This window comes from Musa acuminata, chromosome BXJ1-2 (genome assembly GCF_036884655.1).
Source record: "Musa acuminata AAA Group cultivar baxijiao chromosome BXJ1-2, Cavendish_Baxijiao_AAA, whole genome shotgun sequence".
Lineage (NCBI taxonomy): Eukaryota > Viridiplantae > Streptophyta > Magnoliopsida > Zingiberales > Musaceae > Musa > Musa acuminata.
The window spans coordinates 16,777,561-16,795,108 of record NC_088328.1 but is presented as its reverse complement, the minus strand read 5'-3'; the positions used below and the strand labels follow the sequence as shown (position 1 = coordinate 16,795,108).

Here is a 17,548-nt window from a genome sequence, read left to right as displayed (position 1 = left end):
ATTACATTTTTTAATATGAATTAATATTCGATATTTTTTTAGTTACATTTGGTTTGGCTCAAATGATGATAGATGCTACCTTTGGGTATTTCAACATTTGTAAGATGCTATTGATTTCTTAAAAAAAATTTAAAGATACCTTATGATATCATTATATAATACAAATCATTCTCATCATTTTCTCTTCCCGTATCGCTCGCTCGATCGTTTGTTCTATCGGACTTATATCTTTTATAAGGTAAAAATTTTATTTATTTATTTTTAATTTTATATATAATCCCCTTTCTTCAAACATTATTTATCAAACACTCAAAAGCATTTGTTTACAACTATGCATTTCCCCAAACCCCATTTTTTAAATATACATTACAAATATACATGTATTCTCTAATATACCCCTTTCTTTAAATACGTATTAAAAATATAAATATATTCTCATGCACAGTGCAGCCTTATTTATCTCAAACCCTAAGAGAAGGTAATCTGTAAACCAAATCACAAGTATTATAACCACATGCAAAGTGCTTCATCAAAGAATGTGACTCTAAACAAACATCAAGAACTTTGATATCCTCAAAAGAACAAAAAAAACCAGCAAAAATCTGAAATTCGAAATCCAACCTTCAACGCTTAAACATATCAGTGGTTTATAGATAACAAGTTCTAATAAGATAGTTCATCAGTGTTTCTGTAATCATCCCATTTGAGGAAATAACAACATAAAGAGACACATGACATATAAATCCCTTAAAAACATAATAAAATTATGGGAGGTAGGACTTCGTGAATACAGTAAGTTTTCTGAAATCACAAAACACAAATATTTACACACGCCAAGCAAAGCAGGTTCAGCCCTCAACCAATATCTTCAAATGTCAAACTAAGATGATGACGATACCGCAGCAGAAGTTAAGAAACAGAGGGAACGAGGAAGTTAGAAGAGATCAAAAGGACCAGATTAGCATAGAGCAGTCATCTCGAAATATATATTACCCAACCCCACCAGATGGCTCACAAAAGAAATCACATTAACAAACACCAGACGGTTCCTAATGCACATCCTAAATCTATAAAATCCCTGCCTTCAAGAGCTTGCCACTATCTGAACACCTCACAAGTTTCCTGGAGCCATGATGCTGCTTCCACTGCCGCCGCCCATCCTACTTGTTTCCCCTACCGCAGCTGCTACAGCTTGAACCTCAGGCGTTGTCTCCCAGCTCCGACCTCTTCCCCAACTTGAGAGCCTATGGTGTGTCGTAGCTTGCACTTCCACGCTCCCCGATGCCAGAACCTCCCTGCTTAAATCTGGAGAAACTTCACCAAGCTCACCATCCTTGTCATCCGCTATGTTTCTATTGCTTAGACCTTCTTCCAGATCACCAACCTGTGTGACTGCTCTTAATTCATCCCATGTCACAGGCTTTCTACCCATCTCTATGTCACCCACTGCTTTGCCCATGTTTGGACTCATGAAACCTCCACCTGATGAACGTGGTTGAAATCCTTGTTCTCGTGGCACCCTTGCCCGGAATTTGTTCTTTGACGGAGCGATGCTTGTAAAAAAGATCTCTTTGAAATTCTCCACCACTCCTCTGTTATATGGGTTAGCTCTCCGATCGTAACGGTATCTGAAGTTTTCATAAGTTGTCTATCAAAGAAAAAGAGAAAACTGGTCAATTAATATCATGGGAAGATACTAAACTGAACTTTCAATAAGCAGTCACTGGGCGTATTACCTGGTTGGTGCTCATTAGATATAAATGGAAGATAGAGAGGCCTCCGACAAACCAAACTGATATAAAAGTGTAGATTATGAGAACAATGGAAGCTGGAGTCTTGGTCATTGCTCTCCAAATAGATATTTGTTCAGCATTTTTTATTTTCACTATACAAACCCAGCAAAATCCAAAGACATAGAGGCATAGCAAAGTCGTTGAGAAGACAAACATATAGAAGAATCGATAGTTCCGCTGCATCAATGATAACAGGCATCAGCGACAGCTAGAAAAAAAAGTTTGTCGCAATAGAACTGTCTTTCATCAAGAGCCATCATTGTGACAAGAAACTCATAACAATATTTCATACTAATATTTAGCTAGCAGAGGAATATCGCATACGGTTCCAGGATTTCATTAGTCGTTAGGCATATTCATTTGCAAATTCAGTTAGTGCACACCAACATAGAAAACAACTACGACAATTGTATGAGGATTGGCAACTTACAAGCCCAATGCATTGCCCAACCCATGGACAGTGATGGTCAAAACGTTCCACACAGTTATTGCAGATTGAGCAGTGCGAGCAACGAGGAGGCCGATAAAGCATGCAAGTGTCACAGTATTTCACCTTTACAGTAACCCCATTCACGTTTACATCCTTTGTTCGGGGCAACCGTAATTGTGGAGTTTGGACACCTCCAACTTCATTATTGCCCTCATAAATTTCAGGTTCTGGAGGATGTGCATTACGCGGCACTATACCCGGATCTCTACCAGAGGTAAGAAGTAGAAGAGTTAAATCCTGAAATGCAAAGCCAATGTCATAATTAAAATCTAAGTAATAATTTGAGAAAAAAAGCTTTGATAGATAAAATGCAAGTACGATGATATCATGCACTGACTATGTAGCTTTGTCATTCAATACATAATTACAATACTACGAAAAGGACAAATGTAGCTGACAGAGTGAATACATCATCACTTTGGATAATGAAATACAAGTACAATGATACCATGCACAAAGGCTATGTAGGTATAGTTCAATGGTTAGTCGTAGCATTACAAAAGAAGAAGAAAATCTGGGTAATACAATGAAATACATTTCATGATCTGCAAGTGGCATACACCAAATACGATAAAAACAGTCAGAGATAGGTTTGTATTATTCTGATTTCCAAAAGTGTCTTCTTATTGATGAATAATATGTCTCATGCAAATACCAGTTGTGTATTCTACAGTTGGCACTTGGTAATTCCAAATACAGATCAACATACTCAAGGGGGGCATCAACTTGAACTGCCAGTTCAGCAAAAGATGTTCCAGCCAGTAAATCTCAATTAGACATGACTAACATTATTGTCCTGTCCTGGCTGGTCCAACCATGTTTCAAAAGTTGATCTGGTGGCATGATAATCATGCTACTTAGATCAATAGTTCAGAAAACCATGTCAATTCTTTGATCTAAGCATGCTAACCTCATCAAATGGCATTTTTCAGTTGGCAATCAATATAGGGGTCACTATATGGGTTAGTAGGTAAAAAGGAAGACACAAGCAGAAGAAGCTTCTTAAAACCAAGGTTTGCCATACCGAATTGTACCGTCCGGTACAGGTGGTACGTACCATTCCGATAGGCTACCGGTACGCGGACCGCTCGCTACCGGGCGGTACGCCCAAAAAACTCCATATCGGACGATACGAGGTAATATCGGGCGGTAACGGTCGAAATTTCGACCGTTACCGCCCGGTACCACTCGGTAACGGTCGATTGTAGCAGTGCTACAATGCTCCAACGGTCAATTTGACCGTTGGAGCCCTTTCTCCTCCTATTTAAACCATTCTTCTCTCCCCTATTTCATTATACTCTCTTAAACTCTCTCAAACTTTTTTTTTCTCTCCTAAACTCTATAAAACAACGATTTGTGAATTCAATCGAGGTTAATTTGGGAAGATTAAGAGGAAGGGGAAGGCAGTAGCATCAGTTGCATCGTTGGAAAGAATCGAGTTGGGCGACGAGACACCTTCACGATCACATTCTCTTTCTCGCTCGGCCCAGAGACATGACGACAACACGAACAGCAATGCCTCGACAGATGATGGCGATGATGCCGGGCAGTCGTTGGTCTCGTCTACACAACTTGAGGGTGGTGAATGGACTGGGGAGCAATATTTTACACGTCACTCAAGATTCAGATCATGGAACTCGACAAGGTACTGGTCAAGTTTATGCGCGGAAGGGGAAGGGGAAGGGGAAGGCAGTGGATGAATATGAACAAATGCGACAGAGCATACATGATATAGACACAGAAAGAGGCTCATCGTATTCACAGCCATCGTATTATGGAGAATCATACGGGCAACAACAGTATGGTGATAGTTGGTCATCCTTCTCTGAGCTGCCTCAAGAGCTGCCTCGGACAAATATGATTCATGATGATCAATCTACGATCAGCACTACATTGATGCATCAATTGCATACGGTGTATCAATCAAGGTTCGTCGTACCGTACCGTACCGGCGTTTCGACCCGGGCTCGGTACGGTACAGTACCGGTAGCAGTGCTACAGTATAGTACTGTAGCACTATAACGGTACCGGGCGATCCGCGTACCGGTAACCTGTCGGACCGGTACGTACCGCCCGTACCTTGGTATCAATATACTATGTCATGGGATCAATTTCATGAATGGGCCCAGCAAACGTATCATATTGATATGTATCGGATCGACCCCGATCCACCACCCATGGAGGCCCGTCGTTCGTTTTGATGGTAGAATCAACCAAGGTTCGCAATACCGTACCGTACCGGTATTTCGACCTGGGCTCGGTACCGGTACGGTACGGTATACCGAGCGGTATACTCAGGTGTACCGAGCGGTACACTCAGGTGTGCCAAGTACTATAGCACTGCTACAGTGCTACAATGCACTGCTACAGTGCTATAGTGCACTCGGACCGGTAACAGGCGGTCCGCGTACTGGCAACCTGTCGGACCGGTACGTACCGCCCGTACCGAGCGGTACAGTTCGGTACTGCAGACCTTGGAATCAACAATCAGGTATATCTAGATATGTGATTATTTAATTCATTTGAATTTTAAAGTTTATATTGTAACAAAATAATCTAACAATTCAACTGATTTTTCTGTAGATATTTCAATCTATAACGGGCTGAAATACGAACCTCGAACAAGACTACCTTAAAGCCCGAAAAAGATATGTGATACTATTCTTACCTAATTTACATTGATTTTGCTAAACTTATACTATTACTATATTTATTCGTAACTTGAAAACCCTATCCTAACATTTTTTTTAATTTTCAGGAGTTTTCGGAGGGTTAAATCGGTGAAATCAGGTGTACCGCTCGGTACACCGTACCGTACCGTACCGAGCCCTTGTCGAAACACCGGTATGGTACAGTATGACGAACCTTACTTAAAACAATTATTATTGAGCTTAATTAATGTATTATATTGCAGATAAAGAAGCTATCATATTTGTACACAACTAGCAGTTGGCACCAGACATATCACAATGGTGATAGTGGACTTGAAAAAGGATGCCTTAGAATGGGAAAAAAGAAGAGAAATAACAAAGAGGAAATAAATTGATTGCTGGAGACTGCAACCACTTTATATGACAATAGTTACTCAGAGTCCATTAGATTTAAAGAAATTTATTACAAAATTCAACAGTGTTCTGATTTTTGAAATAACAAGCTTGAAGTTTGGTGGATTAACAAATAAAATTAAAGTGGGTGTATACTGCAATATCTCATTGTAGTTCCTAGCTATCTGGACAGGCTACATGGGTCGTTTCCCACCATTGAGCTCCATTAACAGAAACATGCCGCTTAATTGGAGCCACTTCAATTCATTTTTTTATCAGTTTTAACAATCATCATTTGTCTTTATTTCTCCTTTGGCCCCACCAGTCTTTGTAAATTCACCTTGCCTTCTCAGTATACTGAGAAATATTAAGACATTCAAACCATCTTAACCAATTTTCCTCAGTTCCTCCAAAATTGATATCACCCTTAACTTTTGATGACTAAAAACACTCAGTTAGATTCTATATGATGCCAGACATCCATCTCAATATCCATAACTCTAATCTTTTGGGTATGTTACTAACTGTCCAATTTTCTGAAACACACTATTTTTTTATTAAAGTTGATGGAGAAAGCATACAATTTCTTTGTTAGCAAGCTAGGATGTCTAAATAAAGACAGCTGTACCACTCGGAATTGTACAGTATGGGAGGTACACACTGGTCTGGGCATTGGCTGATACAGGGACCAACCCCCATTTCGGGCAGTTCGATTAAAATAAAAAAAAATTAGATGAGTAGTCGGGCCTCATCCAAATCAGCATTTAAAAAAAACCCAAATTAGAGCCCTCTTCTTGCATACAATGCCACCATCCCTGCTGTTGCTGCTTCTCCTACTCTTCTTTCTTCTTCTTTTTCCTTCTCCACTATTTTCTCTTCTTCCTTTTTCCTTCCTCCTTCCTCCTCTATTCCTCCACCACCCCTTCCTATTCTTCCTTTGTTTCTTCTCACCAAAACATCGACACATACCGAGACACCATATGTCAGTACACCAGTACATAACGGTCCACCGGATCGTCAAGACAGGTCCGGTACCAAAAACAGCAAACCTTGGTCTAAATTAAAGTCCATCTTGTCAAAAAGATAGTCCAGCTATTTCACGTTGCCCTATCCCCTATAGCTTAAGTTCTCCTATGTGTCTTTGTTTTGCTCAATATCAAAGGGCACCTGCAAACTTCTAAAAGCTTTTGGTTATTTCATCAAAAATATGGCAAGAATTAACAATTAACCATACTAATTTCATCACTTTCACTCATGGCTTTGGATATTTTATCACAAACTGAAATGAGAAGTAAATAGCTTGCAAAGGGAGACTTTGATCAACAGTTTCTTATGTCAATAATTAGGACAAAGTATGTACATGAAAACATGCATTCATTAATGACAAACACTTATCTATTAATGCTTATTACAATCATTATGAACTTTTAGGTCATATTAAGTAATTAGATATCAACCCTAATTTGTTCAGCAACAGACTAATTTTCACAAAATAATGCACCAAAAATAGTATGAGAGAAATGAGAACTAGAATAAAAAAGGAACAAATCAATGAGATCTGCTAGTAGCAGTTGAATGTTCCAGCTATAATATCAACAACAGAAAGTCTATCAGTCGTTAGTCCATTTTTAATGGGTCACTGCTCATAATGAATATGATAGCACCCAAGGGAACTGCTTTAAGATCTAGGTAACCCAGAAGTATCCAGAAAATATTTATCATCTAAAACTACTACCTAAATGTCCTATGCAAGTGAGGGTAAAGGAACCAATAAGACACTGAGAAGCACCTTAAATCTCCTCTCTCATCGCAAAACAGAGACATCCTATGAAATGGATGGTCTGATAATCTGGTTCACATAACCCAGATTATCCCATCACATAGAAGAACAGATGTAATAATTAATTTTATTTACATCAACTATATCAGATAATCAATCCTGAGTATGATGTTCAAGAAAATCAACATTCTTAGTATGGACAACATTCAGCAACTACACGCATAAGATTGTTTGAAAAGTTCGATATGCTGATAAGTGATTGCTGGTTGGTACTAACGACTAACTGATATGGTCAATCTGAATAAGCCAACAAGTCGGGTGAAATGGATGGCATGAAAGGCTAGCATTTGAGGTCCAAATTGATATATACCTTTTAAACAGGTCGGGTTCTAGTTGGCAATCTCAATCTGTATGGAAGAACAATGCGACATTATCATACAGAATGCCAAATAATAAAAGGTTCTAGCCAGATGGCAACTTAATCATGGTATCTAAGCTTTTTTACTTGCATTCTTCATCCTGAAATAAGCTAAATTAGAAAATCAAAAGAAATAATGGTCACTGAAGGAGAAATAAAGCAAAATAACCAAGAAACTAACATCTTTTCAAATAATTTTTATTGATGACTGCACTATGACAAATAGTCTCCCAGGATCTAAATATCAAGCTAATTACCATAAAATCGATATATGCTGCACTTAAGTCAAAATAATGTGTGAAAAGATCCGGTAAGAAAAGGCAGCCTAGAGCAACAGGCTTTTTTCTGAGCCAGCTACATAGACACAGCCTTACATTGCACGCAAAAGATCAGACCCTTAAACCCAAGTATGGCAGTGGAGGAATATAAATCTAAAATAAAAAATAACAAATTGAGAGAAGTTCATAAAAAAAAGACGAAGAACAAATACCACACCCATTAATTAGGATATAAGAAGAAAGCATATTTAATTTCATTATTAATTCAAGTAAATATAATATAATCTTCAACTTCATCACACCAAAACACCTGTTGTAGATGGCTTGCCCGTTCTATAAGCGTGACTCAAGTTAATTTTTCAGATATGATTATGCAGCACAGAAAGTTGGAAGTAACAAAATGGCTGAAAAATAAATAAACAGATGCTGACTAAAATTTGGGATTAAAATACGACAGTTTGTAGGGTGTCAAGGAAGAAAGATAACATTAGGAGCCAAAAGAAAGTTATGCCTGTTAGTACCCACTAGCTGAAAGTGAATTGAATCAATTTATATAACAGTTTTTCACAGTTTTCAGATAAAGTTGTATTTGTTGGAAACCAGGTTCGCATCAACTATAGTCGGGACTCGGGAGTGCCTTAAATAATACATGACAATTTCCACACCCAAAAACTTCAAAAGAAAAAACAAGGTAGAATTGGAAAATGTTATTTAGTGAACCCATTGTTGAGATGAAACCTCTACGACTCATACTGAACCAGCCCTGAACTTCCATGGGTTTATGCTGACCAACAAGGCTACAACCACCGTAGTCATTCCTTATTAGGGGTGAACCAAATCCTGCAAGGAAAACCAAATCCTTTAAGGACCTCTAAGACTCCAACAAAACCTAGGACAGTAGGTTCTGAATACAACTTGGATGGAGTTGTAAGTAAAAACCCGGGACAGCCTGGAGAAGAATTTCCTGACTAAAGAAGTGTTCCTAAAAAAGACAGCTTATCTTTCGAAATAAGAATTCAACATTTTCCAGCTGACAGTTTGAATCATAAATCTTAATAGAAGTTCCTCTTATTCAAGCTGGGAGAGGAGAGCTTCAAAAAGCATATATCCATCCTTCAAGCAGAATAGAATAGACTATTCTAATTAGTGGTCTCTGAACTGATTTTTGTATTGATTTCTAATAGCTATTAGGAAGTCTCTAAAGTCCAATTATAAGTCTATTAGGTGTCCGAGAGTCTAATATAATTACAATACAGGTTAATCAAATTGTTTAATAATAATTGTCACATTTGGAAAGTTCTGAGTACCACTTTTAGTAGGACTTCATCAGATTATGGGACTAGCTTTTCTCCCATAATTATATATGAATTTTATGCAAGCCCATCACCATGCTTTAATGTTTTGCTCTTTTCCTCTTTAATAAAATCAGCTAATCCATGATCTTGATTTTTTAATTGCCTAGGAAGTTTTCTTTTGTTCTCAGACTGGAGAAAATGAAGTGCATTAATTATAAGAATTCAGTGTCAGAATGAAGTCCACCCGTGCCAATATTCTTATGGATTGTCCTGCAGTTCACATAGAATTTCAAATTATTTGATCAGGGTCAGTTAGTCTATGAGTTTTTTCAAGTATCCTCGTGCAGATGAGAACATCCTTGAGCAAATTTTTTAGATACCCTCTGACAGCAATAGTGCCCACGGTCATTATTTTAGATACCCTCCGACAATGACCATGTGCTGAGACAAATTCTTCAGAATTCAAATATCACTCTACAATAACAGTGCCTCCAAGCAAGTTTTTTAAAACTCTCTTTGCAAGCAGTAATTCAAATGTTTTCTTTAAGGCATAAACTTATTGCAATAACATGTTTGGCTATGTTGTTCACCCACATTAGGCAATGCCAAATCTGTTGCACCCAGTAGCATCATCCCTAATTTCGACTCTATGGAGTTTAAGGATAAGCAGTCACAACTTCCCATGTTCTACAAGCATACAAGCTGCCTACTAACCAGAATCTACAAGCAGAGTCTCTACCAAGTTCTGTACTTGTATCAAGGACAGCAAGAACTGTACTCCCTCATATTTTCTCAAGACAAAGGAATCCATGCTCAATGTGTTAGACATAGTGTTTTGAGGTCCCATTTCAAAGACTATGATGAAGTCAAATCCAAACATAACATCAGTCTGGAATATTACAATGCTCAAAGGGAGAAATTTCTTGAAGATCACCATAAATCAAGGCAACTTTCCTAGATCATCCACTCCCAATATCAATTTCTGGTGAGAAAGAGCAACCTTTGAGTCTTGAAATCCTAATAGCATTGCTGAAGACAAGAATAAAGTTGCTAAAATTTCAGTAACCTGAATTTAAAACAAACAATACCAATTCAGCTGTGGGCTGGCTCAGATTAGAAGTGTTAATTATATCTGCGGGCACCCGCTACTAATGGGACAAGGATGGGGGGGGGATGAACAGGATGGGGGTATTTTTTATTACCCGCACGATTATGGAATGGGAAGGACAGAGCACTCCCCTTCCCATTCCCATACCAGCTCCTGCCCCATTTATATTATTATATTATATATAATATATTTTATTTATTATTAATAATATATATATTTTTTATTTTATTTTTTTTTAGAATTGAACCCAATACATATAACTTAACATTTCAACATTTACCACTAAAGCAATCTTATGTTTAATTTTTTAATGCATTTAAAACTTTTATAAACAAAACAATAGAAAATGTAAATAAAATATTCTATCAAAAGTTTAAAACCCTAACTGAGATTTGTCTCTCCCACCTCATTTCATAATTTTCATTATCCAGCCTCCCTCGACAGCCCCACTGCCTCAGTACCTCACAATTACAGCCTTTTAACCATTAGTGATTTAACCTTTCCAGTCCCCATCGACACCACGACACCCACCCAATCCTCGGGACCCACCAGCAACACCCCTCCCCGCATGCTCCCCGCGTGACACCTACCCACTATGCTGTTCACCTTATCTCTCTTCCTCTCTAACTGTGTGCTCTGAACTATATAAACAAAAAATAAAAACTGAGTGAGTGATTGCTCTGTCTCTATGACTATCTGTGTGCTTGAACCATACCCAAAGAAAAATTGAGTGATTGCTCTATCTGTACAAGAAAATACACCAAATTATATCTATAATTTTGACTAATAGATTGAATGTCTGATTATAGGTATATTATGTCAACTGATCAATTGGGAAATGATCATATCATGACTCCAACTTCAACTAAGCAAGTGCACAACGACACCGAGCAGCACTTCACCTCAAGTAGGCTTGACTATATGTGATGACAAGGAGACAACCTTAAAAAGAAAATAAACTTCTGCAGTATGGAATCACTTTAAGAAGATTAAAATTGAGGGGTTGATAAGATAGTTTGTAATTATTGTAGCAAAAAGTTATATGGTATAAGTAAGAATGGGACCAAACATTTGCATGATCATTTCAAAATGTCCTTTACAAAAACATAAAACATAGGGACATTAAGCAATCAATGTTGATACTTGCCATACAAGTGAATGTAAAAGCACTCTAGGCACATACAACTATGACCAAGAAGTTATGAGGAGAGAGCTTGCAATGATGATTATATTGTATGAGTACCCTATTTCAATGGCCGAACATAATGGTTTTAGAATGTACTCTAAAGCTCTCCAACTATTACTTAATGTGGTGTCTCAAAACACAATTAGGAGTGATATTATGAAAATCTATAAAATTGAGAAAACTAAAACAAAGAAATTGATTGAGCACAATCATAGTAGGATTGTCATTACTACAGACATGTGAACTTCTACTAACCAAAATAAGAGAAAACATAGTTATCATTACTTATTTCATATGGATGGCAGCATTAGCTGTTGTCATAAGCCGAGCATATGAAATAAGCTGCGGGAACCATATGTCCCTCACTGTGTATCCTTTCTTCTGGTTATTTACTCCCATTATACTCGATCAATTCCATTGTTTTAGCCTTCTTAATTTCATAAATTTTCATGATATCACTCCTAATTGTATTTTGAGACACCACATTAAATAATGATTGAAGAGTTTTAGAGTACCTTCTAAAACCATTATGTTTGATCATCAAAATAAGATGCTTATATAATATAATCATTATTGCAAGCTCTCTCCTTGCAACTTCTAGTAGAATCAAAAAAATATGCGACTAAAAACTAAAATAAATAAAAACATGGGCTTGCTAAAGGAAAATATGTAGATATATTTTCAAATTATAATGATAAATTTCTAGCGAGAAATTATTTAGTATGATCTAATTAATTATTTAGTATGATCTAATCAAATGAGAAATTTATTTAGTATGATCTTAAAAAGGCAAAAGTAGCTTTTGAGATCCCATTGAGAGAAAAAGAGTTATTAAATTTAGGAAAAGGATCCCTTGATTGGTTAACCAATAAGACAAGAGCACAAGGTTGCAAGAGACCACAATTGATCAAGAATTCGGTAATAATGAGAGAGCTGCTGGCATGATTTATTTGATTGAGCACAGAGACTATCCACTAATGGTTGAGAGGAACCAACAGCATATTTAATCCTTTTCTGTTTGACAGGAAGCAACAACATAACTTAAACTTTATTTGTCAATAGACTTAGTCTTGCCAAAATTGGCTTTCCTGCAAAAGAAGCTTTCCTAGTTGCCGTGATCGTTTCGCCACATCAACCTCAATTCAAGAGGAGGGAACCCAGAAAATAAGTCTCTTTTATTTAATGCAAATGTCATGACATTATAACATTGTTCCTCATCAATGACAGTTGTATGTGTCCAAAAATTTTCTAGTAAAAGCATCAGGGAAAAAATGTAGTTGCTATATAGATTATTGGATGAACATTTTGTATAAAACTCAGTTTAAAAATGAGAATAACGAGAATACAGCATGTGGTGGTATATCTATTGGCATTATAAATTTGTACAAAAAAAAAGAAAATGCATTAAATAAAGTGAAACAAGATGAGAATACAGGAATTACCTATGAATTAAGTACACACAGATCCTAGCTCTAATATTACTTCAAGCAAGAAATTTTGAATTCATAGATATATAGAGATTACTATAGTTACAATCAGTGATTTAAAAAGCGCTAGGCGCCAAAAGGCGCCAAGCTCCAAAAACACCCGAGGCGCTAGGCGCTTGCCCAGGCGCTCGCCCGAGCGAAGCGAGGCACTAAAATATAAAAATATATAATATAATTATTTAAATAAAAATATGATATTAAATTAAAAAATCTTACAAAATCACAATATCACATTAACAAAAAATCTCAAAATTCAAAACAATAACAATAATTTTAAATAAATAAAAATTAACAGCATTAAAATCAAAATAATATATTATTAATCTAATAAATAAAAAAATATTGTTACTAGTATACAGTTAACAGTATACTGTAAATATACTGTTAATAGTATACTATCGAGTCGATGTGAGAAGAGATAATAGCGAGCAACGGTAGCAGGAGCGGGAGCGAGAGCAAGAGAGGCGAGCGACAACAGTGGCAGCGACAAAGGTAGCAACGAAAAGCGACAATGGGAGCGGCAAGCGACGACAGTGGCAGCGGCAGCGGTAGCAGTGAGCAACACCAACAGGAGCGGGAGTGACGAGTGGTGATAGTGGCAACAGCAATAGTAGCGGTGAGCAACGGCAGCAACAGCGGGAGCGGGAGCGATGATAGTGGCAGCGGTAGCAATGAGCAGCGACAACGGTAGCAATGAGCAGCGGGAGTGGCGACAACAGCAACGGTAGAAGCGAGCAGCAGGAGCGATGACAATGGCAGCGGCAACGGTAGCGACAAGCAGGGTTAGGGTTGGGAAGTCGCAAGAGGAAGGCTGATATCGATGTTTTAGTTGGTTCGATTGAACCAACTAAAGCACGAAAGACCGAACCAGACCTAAAACGCTGGTTCGGTCGTCTGGTTTAACCCGGGCGCTCGCCCGAAGCGCCTGGCGCCTGGGCTCGGGCGAGCGCCAAAGCGGTGCATCTTTGAAGCGCGCCGCCTGGAAATGAAGCGAGGCGCTCGGGCCTCGCCTCGCCCGAGTGCCCAGGCGAGCGCCCAAGTGCCTATTGAAATCACTAGTTACAATAAGTACGGAAGCAAGATGATGCAGAAAATTATAAAAAAGAGATATTGGTAAAAGATCTGGTGAAGATAAACAGGTGGATAAAAGTCCACAAGGAAGAAGAAAGATTTTGTAAGAAAGAAGAAAACATAAAGAGGAAGAACGGGAATACAACATCATAAGTAATACTTGTACCTATCTTTCATAATTAAACAAAATCTCAAGAAGCCCGAGCCATATTAAATCTGTATCAATCTTTAATGATTAAACAAAACTATGTCCATTATAAAGCCCTATCTTAACAACTGATAAACAGCAGTCTATGTTTACTTACTTCAAGACACTTATCAAAATGAAACTACAACGAAATATCTCCTAAATAGTAAAAGAAATAATATTTTTTTCATTTTCTAAATACCTTTAAAAAAATTATAAAAGAAATCAAGACCCAATTTGACTGATTATAGAGCATAAGACACAAATTGTGTCAACTGAGCCCATTACACCAAAAACTTATATGCCAGTTATCAGAGTGGCAGCTTCTGTTCCTACAAACAATCTAAGGATCTTAGAAGCACCTCTATTTCACAAACAGCTATTGCAATTCAATCATCATATCAGATGGAAGTTACACTTGGAGAAAAGAATTTCATATCAAATAGTAGATACCAGGCCATAAAAGATTTTTAGCTACAGAAGAGAAATCCAGAAACTCTTGTTTGCATAGAAACTTGAAACCAAAGAAGATTACTTGCAGGGTTAACTGTTAATTGATATATGCATAACCTACAAAAAGTTCAATAAAGCAGAAACTCTCTTTGTTCAGTGCTTCAAATCTAAACAACATGCTCATTGAAGATCTTGTAAACAAGAAAGGAAGCTAGTATCTTCAATAAATAATTCCAGGTCATAATATCCAAAGCAGAATTTTATGGTTCAGAAAACAAGGATCACTAGTTGGTATTTTATCCAAGATGCTTGTGCAAGAAGGGAGTAACAGGTGCAGGTTATGGCCAAAACTTGGAGATTTTCCAAAACATTAGCAACGGTTCATATAGTTTGTCAGAATTTTCAGATGCATCATAGTTTTTTTTCATTTTTCGATGTCTCTATAAAATACTTGGAAGTAAATAAAGCATTTAGATATCATAGGAAAATTCATGAAACAGGAACAAAGATAAAGAAACACTTACATACAAAGTGAACACGACAACTACCACCATCACAGGTACACCCAGTGTATTAGAAAAATCATCCATTAGCTTTCTGGCAACAAGCACACAGAAGACTGAAACAGGTGCAACAATCAGGAATATGGTGAGAAACAATGATCTCACATCGGGACCAAATATAAATCTTCCTTGAAGGAAAAATATCTGCAGAAGATATGGGAAGGATGTCAATAAAGAACTCCTGGTATTAATCTTCCCAAAACAAAAAATCTGCACAGCTGCTATAAAATTATAGCAATGATTCAATATAATGAAGTCAAAAGTAACAGAGGCAAACAATAAACATAAGCCACTCAACTTGTCAAGAAAATAACAAGGATCACAAAGTAATGCACAAGCTGAATCAATGTAAGCTGGTATCACTCATTATCACATGACACCAAGACTCTTCATAGGTTCTAAAGTTGAGTCATTTAGTAAAAAAACTTTAAGACTACATCAAAAGATTGACATGTTATAGATGCAGAACTTTTAGTCTTGTTATAGGTGTTAACAGGTAAAGCTTTACTCTCAAGGAGTACAAAGCTGACTAAAAGTTTCTCTGTTTTTAGTTTCATATAAAATTTCTATTATTTCACATTTTTCATGGAATTAACACATAAGTTTCCTAAATAATTGTCAAAAAACGAACCCTAAAATTAACAAAAAAAAATTAACTCTGTTCCTTGATTGTAAAGATGACTATAGCATCTTCAGTCTAACATATTTATTGAATGAGCTATAACTATTTCAGAAGTTCCCCATACAGGTAATCGATACACCATAAATACAGGTTGGTTTATTCACAAGTGCCATAATAATTCAACTGACACAAAACAGGAAATTGAATGGATCTGACATGCCTAAAATAGGCACCATGGCACTCTTGACATGACTTTTATTTGAACTCACATGATCGGCAAAAGCGCATGTAAATTACTGTATTCTATGAATTAGGATACACCTAATAAAAGTTAAGCACCCCAATTATGCATACCATGTTATGATTATTTAGTTAAATTGCAGTGCATAACAATGAGTTAAAATATTCAATGAGGCCATTTCAATAATTAATGAAACAATACAACATAATTCTACAACTAAGTAACAAGGTCGAATTATTGACAGAATTATGCACACAAAAATTGCAGCTTGATTACAATCGGATAACAGGCAAAAATAAGCTGAAAGTTGAAAATTGTTTATTGCACAGAAGGTCTAGACCAAAAATGCAAATTAGATGACTATTCAAATTCATAGTCAATCACAGAACAAAGACGACTTCAGATTTAAACACATAACAAATGCAGTATAAACACCCAAAAAATTGAAACTTCAACTTCTCATGTCCTCCTGCGCACAGATCACACGACCAAACCCTAATTTCCCCAAACAGCAAGTCGCTAGCGTTTCGACCAATCAAGCTGGACAGAGCCGTCAATGAAAGTTCGAGGGCATAGATCAGCACTTACGTTGCTTCCCTTCCAAGCCTCGTACACTCTCGGCTCCTCCGCATCCGCCGCCATGCCGGCGGCGCCGAGATCCGAGCCTCGGGCAGGCGGGCCGACGTGCATTACCTCTCGCGGGCGCCTCTAAACCACCTCGTCCCCCCAGACAAATTTCGACCCCCCACGAATCTCCCGCCTGCGGACAGCAGAGAGAAAGGATCTTTCCTAGGGCTCAGACTTGCACCCTGCAACGACAGCCACCGGATCACCGCCACGATCCTCCTCTATTCCGACTACCTCCACCGCCGCGCGTGGTTCCGCGCCTTTGCCGACGGCCGCCGCCGCGTCTGGCGGTTGGCTATCACCCCTCCGACGAGAGAGATTGGTGAAGAAGATTGGTGATTGGGGCGGGGCGAGATATGTCGTCCCCTCTCTCTCTCTCTCTCTCTCTCTTCTTGCTTTTCTTTCCATTTTGCTTTGGTTTCGGATCATATGTTTTGCGCATCGCTGGCAACACCCGTTTAACGTAGTACAAGGTGATGTCATAATCCAGAACTTGGACATCAAATCGCGCTTCGTATGAGACGGTATACGTGTTCCCTGATTTATGCCCAACAGGAAAACCCAACACATGGCTTTGGGTCCGCAGGACGCGCCACGTGGTGAGTAGCTGGCTTGGTCGCCTGCTTTTCGATTCAACGTGAAGAAGAGGAATATTTTGGGAACAGAGAAATCAAATAGGCTCCAATTAGAGATCATGTACTATCCTTATTTATTACCATTATTGTTAATAATTTTTGCCGCAAAGGAGTGTTATAATTGTGTTAGAAAAAAATAAATAATTTTTTTTATTTATTTTATTAAAATAAATAAATAAATAAAATGCTCATTTCTTTCACAAAATAAAATTTTATTTATTTTATAAAATTTTATTTATTTTTTATTTTTATGCAAACGTGGAGGAGCAA

The 17,548-nt window shown here is 37.6% G+C and overlaps 1 protein-coding gene across 1 annotated transcript; it reads right to left on the bottom strand.

Annotated features, from left to right (window-relative positions):
- Positions 1 to 603: 603 nt before the first annotated feature.
- Positions 604 to 17,035, bottom strand: LOC103972845 (probable protein S-acyltransferase 7). The gene is made up of 5 exons (XM_009387223.3): positions 16,605 to 17,035; positions 15,115 to 15,297; positions 2,224 to 2,520; positions 1,737 to 1,970; positions 604 to 1,648 (listed from the first exon to the last, which is right to left on the bottom strand). The coding sequence occupies exons 1-5, from the start codon at positions 16,704 to 16,706 to the stop codon at positions 1,112 to 1,114; spliced, it is 1,353 nt and encodes a 450-aa protein (XP_009385498.2). The 5' UTR covers positions 16,707 to 17,035; the 3' UTR covers positions 604 to 1,111.
- Positions 17,036 to 17,548: the final 513 nt, after the last annotated feature.

Bases quoted from the DNA above. Each gene is read 5' to 3' on its own strand.
- LOC103972845 (XM_009387223.3), bottom strand. From the start codon at position 16,706: ATGCACGTCGGCCCGCCTGCCCGAGGCTCGGATCTCGGCGCCGCCGGC. The intron at 2,521-15,114 runs GTAAGTGTTTCT...TTTGCATTTCAG, and splicing joins TTGTCGTGTTCACTTTGTAT to GATTTAACTCTTCTACTTCT. The intron at 1,971-2,223 runs GTAAGTTGCCAA...TCATTGATGCAG, and splicing joins TTGGGCAATGCATTGGGCTT to CGGAACTATCGATTCTTCTA.